The following is a 5,000-nucleotide window of genomic DNA, read 5'->3' as shown; positions in this document are numbered from 1 at the left end:
TCATAATGCTAAGAAAAGGTAAGAGCTCTTCTTAAGGTATGAAGCAATTAAAAGGAGAAGCAAGTGATTTGCATCATGGCTTAAAATAAATGACCTTGAAAGCAGATGACTAATTACTCTGAAGATATCTAATAGTCAAGGGACAAAGTATGTTTTCTTTATATATACTGTATACATTGCATGTGATGGATGGGTCGGATACTAATAAAGAGTCTGAATTGATGAAAAAAGACTCCATGTAGATTGTAAATTTCTGAAATTCAAGGCAAATGATACAATTAATACTGATGAATTTTGCTGAAATTTTACAATCAAACATATTGAAAATGCATAGCTAAATCTTTGGTATAAATAAATTGTGTAGAGTTCAATAGCTATTAAAGTAAAATGAAAAAAATCTACTTCTGGTATCAAGAGATGAAACTTAATAAGAATGAAATACACCTGTTACCAATGTATTTTGATAATAGTAATGTATCATTTCACGGTAACACAAATATTTGCCATTCACTTTCATAAATAAGTAATTCAGTATATTAACTTTTTCTTCAACTTTCTCTCTTTTAAATATTCAACACTAAAATGCTTATAGAAGATAGTGTGGTCCTATTATCATAATCTACCGATTTGTGTTCAATGGGATAATACTTTTGGGAATACTTTCAATATATATATGTATGTATTTAAAAAGAAGAGCTTACCTTTAAGAAAAAGCAAAATAAAACAAAGAACAAAAACAAATCTTTGTGAAGAGGAGACGTGAAATGTCGTCAACGGGGTAAAAAAACTCTACAGATAATTACCTTTTTGTATTTAGGTATAAAATGTCATAGCCGATATAATTTCCAATTACCATGTCCATAAACAGGTGACAGTTACCTTAGGTTCACAGATGTTGAGGAGTAATATGAACAAAGAAGATATATTAATATTTATAATCATATGGTCAGGAAAACTTCAATACATTCACACTTTGCCCCATCACTCGTCAACACTGCCAGTATTAGATATATCGCTAAGTACTATGGGAAGGGGGGGAGTAATATCTATTGTATATTGTATGTATACAGTATAACCCAGTCATATATATTCAAATTATGAATATGAACATTATCAAACTTTTGGTCTTGAGGCATAACTTTCCAAAACAGTATCACACCATTTTTATTTCCCTGTCACTTTCAGGTAAATTTTTATATGGTTTCTTCCATGCTAAACCAGGGATATTCTCTCAGCTATTTTTGGACAGGGTTTAATCTTTTAGCTATGATGAAAAATAAAACAAACAAACAAAAAGATTCTGAATATCACAGCTGTCTCCTTTCCACAAAGAACTCCATTAATTCAAAGAGGGGAAAAAATGGGGCAAAATGTAAAGAAAAAAAGAGCGGAAAAAAAGAAAAAAATACAAATCTATTACTCAAAGATAGATCACAATTTTTAACAAAAATAATTCAGTATTGATCCTTAACATTACATTTTCATCAAAACAACATTATTATTCTTATCTTTATAAGTGTCCATGCATTTTTTTAAAATGCAACATGAAACCTAGAAATAAAACTGTAAATAGAGATGAACAGGATGTTAATGAGTCTCCATGCCCACAAAATGTACATAGGAGGGCATCAGTAATGAATGATATACTGCACTACGAAATATTTAGTTTCCTCCACCTTACATACAGTGCACAGGATCTCAAGAAATCGGATATGTAAGCACTGATCCTTTTAGCCCACTGCTTAATTGGTCTTTTGAAATTCTGATTCCTATGCATGTAGGTAATAGATGGAATATCACTATGTTTTGCCATTGAGGAAAGCTTAAAAGAAAAGGGGGAAGAGAGAAAGAATAACTTTTACAATAAAATAACATTTACACACATTTTGCTCTATGTATTGCAAAACTCAACACATGTGCAGAATTGACTAGAACTGTTCTTATAATCAAGGAAAGGAAATCTGTGATGAAGAGAGCCAGAACCTCAATACGCCAACCTGACCTTTTTTGTATGAAAAATATATCTTTCGTCTCACCCTCCAGGGGTTAAGGTCATATCCGTGGGAGAGAACTTTCGCTAATAATGTACAAGAATGAAGGAAATAAAAAGGAGGAAGGAAAAAAGCTCAAATTCTGCCACAATGAAAATAATGATATCTATGCCTCATTAAATAATAATCACAGTTTAGACAGATACCCCTGCATCCAAGAGAGGAAAGCTGAACATGTCTTTGAATGTTTTGATTCCAGCAAATCTTGGAAGCCATGAGCCAATGCAAGTACAAAGGTCACTAGTTATTGAGCTTCTCCTCAGTATAATAATGAAGCAGGGACACAAACTGGTCTGACATATCAGTTTTTTTCATGGTATACTTACAAGTGCTAAAATGCTGCTTGTCATAAAATCAAGATAATGACAACAAATCAAAAGAGAATTGGTATGCAAACAGTTCACTTCCTTTGAAGTTCAACAAGACAAACCACGAAATGAAAATATAAAAAAATTGGGATTTTGCTTTACATCACTCAAAATACGGAATGCTTTGTCAAAAACTCACTTCACTTCATTATCAAATTGACAACACACCAGTAACAATGATATTCTTTAGGATCCTCAATTGTGCTAACACTTTACTAATATGGCACACAAGTGTACAATGGTCTTGAATGGAGATCCCTAACAAGATGTTATGTATTTCCATAATGTCATTCACTAACAAAATACAACCTTAAGGTAAGTAAATAAATGACACAATAAATAGCATTGTCCATAGCTGGGAAGATATTATAATCTACTCAAATTTGTGATGTGGACAATATTATTCATAAAAAAAAATCCATACATTCATAAACCCATTGCGTACAGGCGTCATGACATGCATGATGGCACTGATTAGGCCTAAAAGACAGGTGTCAATGCGTACATGACGCGACATTGGGATCTGCTCACAGTTGAAGCACACACACAGTCATGAAGTATTATGACTGTAATGGCACTAGTTTTAGAGCTACAGGGTTCCAATGTCAGCCTAAACCTGCATTTTATGATAGATTTATGGACTAACTAGGGGGCAGAGAAAACACTTTCCCCGTCTCTCTAATTTTTAGCCGGTGTTGCTAGGGTCATAGACTGCCTGTCCTGACAACCAGTTAGGTCGTTAGGAGCCACGTCCGCAATGGGTTAAACAAATCAAGGATAAAATCTTTTCATGTTTTCATTATACCATAAATATTCAGTAATCTTAAATGAGGTAGTATAAACAACTTATGACAACTGCTTTAACTAAATATACATATACCAAACTGTATGTGGCCTTGATGTTATACACAAATCCATCTGCATATATGCAGACACAGATGCACTAGTGTACAACTTGAACTACTTTTACTAAAAAAACATGTGTATATTTCAGTGTATGTTCTCTTCATCACTTATCCTTTTATCAGCTCATCACTGTTCTAATATTGCAGCTGTTAATAATTTATTGATATTTCATATTTTCAGCATTTATCTTCCAATGAATATTTCATAAAGCAGAACTAAGTAGAACTATTTCCTCTTTTGAGAGAGGAAAAAAAAAAAAAAAAAAAAATATCCTTCCAAATAATATCATTGTTTACTGAAGTGCTGCCAATCCATTCACTGGCGGTCAAAAGAACTTCTTTATCACAAACGATACACGACAAGTCACCTGCCTGTAAGTATCTCCTACAAGTCTACAATTTGAACTGTATGCTTCCCAAATTATCTACTTGACAGTTGCTTTGTGCTTACTGCTCTAACACCATTCATATTTCTTGAATTCCTTAATGAATACATTATTTTTTTAAGCATGTAAGTAACCATTTTCTGATGAAGCATCAATCCACCTTGATGTCCTCTCAGCTTCTAGGTTTCTTCCAATGTTGTCACCTTCATGATCTATGTCATGAGGTCTGGCAATGGCTAAGGTATCCCCCTATGATGAATGATAATATATGGAATACAGAGTAAATGAGTTTCGAAGGGGGGTAAGTGAACCCTCCCCTTCAGACAGACACAGGAACCTTTGATTCTCACAAAGGATACCAAGCATATATAGATATGACATCAATATTATTTTTCAATTGGTCAACTTCAAATACTATAGAGATAGATTCTCAACATTCACACTTTTGTTCTTTCACACAAGCACAGCTTCTCCCTCCCCCCACCACGTGATTTACTCTCATGAACTTCCCGCCACTTTTTCATAAATTAGGAATACCAGACAAATGTTGGGCATCACGTGCACCAGGTACGGGGACATGCCCCTGTAGAATCCCGTAATTCCTTCGTACCTCCATGTTTCTTTGATACAGTGGCGCAAGTTCTCGTAATGGGTGTGCTGGTCTTGCATGCGGGCGCGCAAAACTTGGTATGGGTAAGTCGTGACAGCTGCAAAGAGTTTGGAGAGCGATGCAAAGCCAAGATATTCCAAGGTTGTCTGGAAATAAAAAGGAAAGAAAAAAATTAATATGGCTATTTCAAGTGTATAAATATACATTTATATTAGATATTTACATCTCAATTCGGACCTTAATGACGGTATGAGGGAGTTCCAATAATGCTCTTTGCAATTAACGTGTTAAAAGAACCAATGGTAATGGTAGTAATTAGAAGTTATTTAGCACTTCCCAAAACACTGAAAAATCTATAGAAATTAGCTTTTTTCAGAACATGAGATTCAACAATTTCTCAACACTATCATCAAACTTACCAGTTTTGCATCAATAGGGAGATTTCGATACCTGTTGTACTTCGCCTTCATCTCTTCATAAGCCATAAACTGTAATGCACCATGTGATACTCCAAAGACGCCAGGAACAAAACCCTGCAGAGAAGAAAAACATTGAAGACAAATGTGTTGCAAATAAAAGATTAGTATTATGAACAGTATAACTTCCCATTTGCTTTATTTACGTCTAATTAGATGTTACCAACAATGCTTCTGTTCCAATACCCTCTTTCAAAATTATGA

At 34.0% G+C, this 5,000-nt stretch overlaps 1 protein-coding gene across 1 annotated transcript in view; it reads right to left on the bottom strand.

Moving 5' to 3' along the window:
• The window catches only part of LOC122255885 (solute carrier family 25 member 32), an 82,315-nt gene that overhangs the window by 5,043 nt on the left and 72,272 nt on the right, over positions 1-5,000 (bottom strand). The window contains exons 6-7 of the mRNA XM_043020244.2: positions 4,740-4,853; positions 4,321-4,466 (exon numbers count right to left, since the gene is read on the bottom strand). Of these exons, the coding sequence (XP_042876178.1) occupies positions 4,321-4,466; positions 4,740-4,853 (260 nt within the window). The remainder of the gene's footprint in view (positions 1-4,320; positions 4,467-4,739; positions 4,854-5,000) is intronic.

The sequence above is a fragment of the Penaeus japonicus genome, unplaced genomic scaffold, assembly GCF_977035675.1.
Source record: "Penaeus japonicus unplaced genomic scaffold, GWHDUDI00000001_assembly GWHDUDI00000040, whole genome shotgun sequence".
Lineage (NCBI taxonomy): Eukaryota > Metazoa > Arthropoda > Malacostraca > Decapoda > Penaeidae > Penaeus > Penaeus japonicus.
This window is presented reverse-complemented; position numbering and strand designations above follow the sequence as displayed.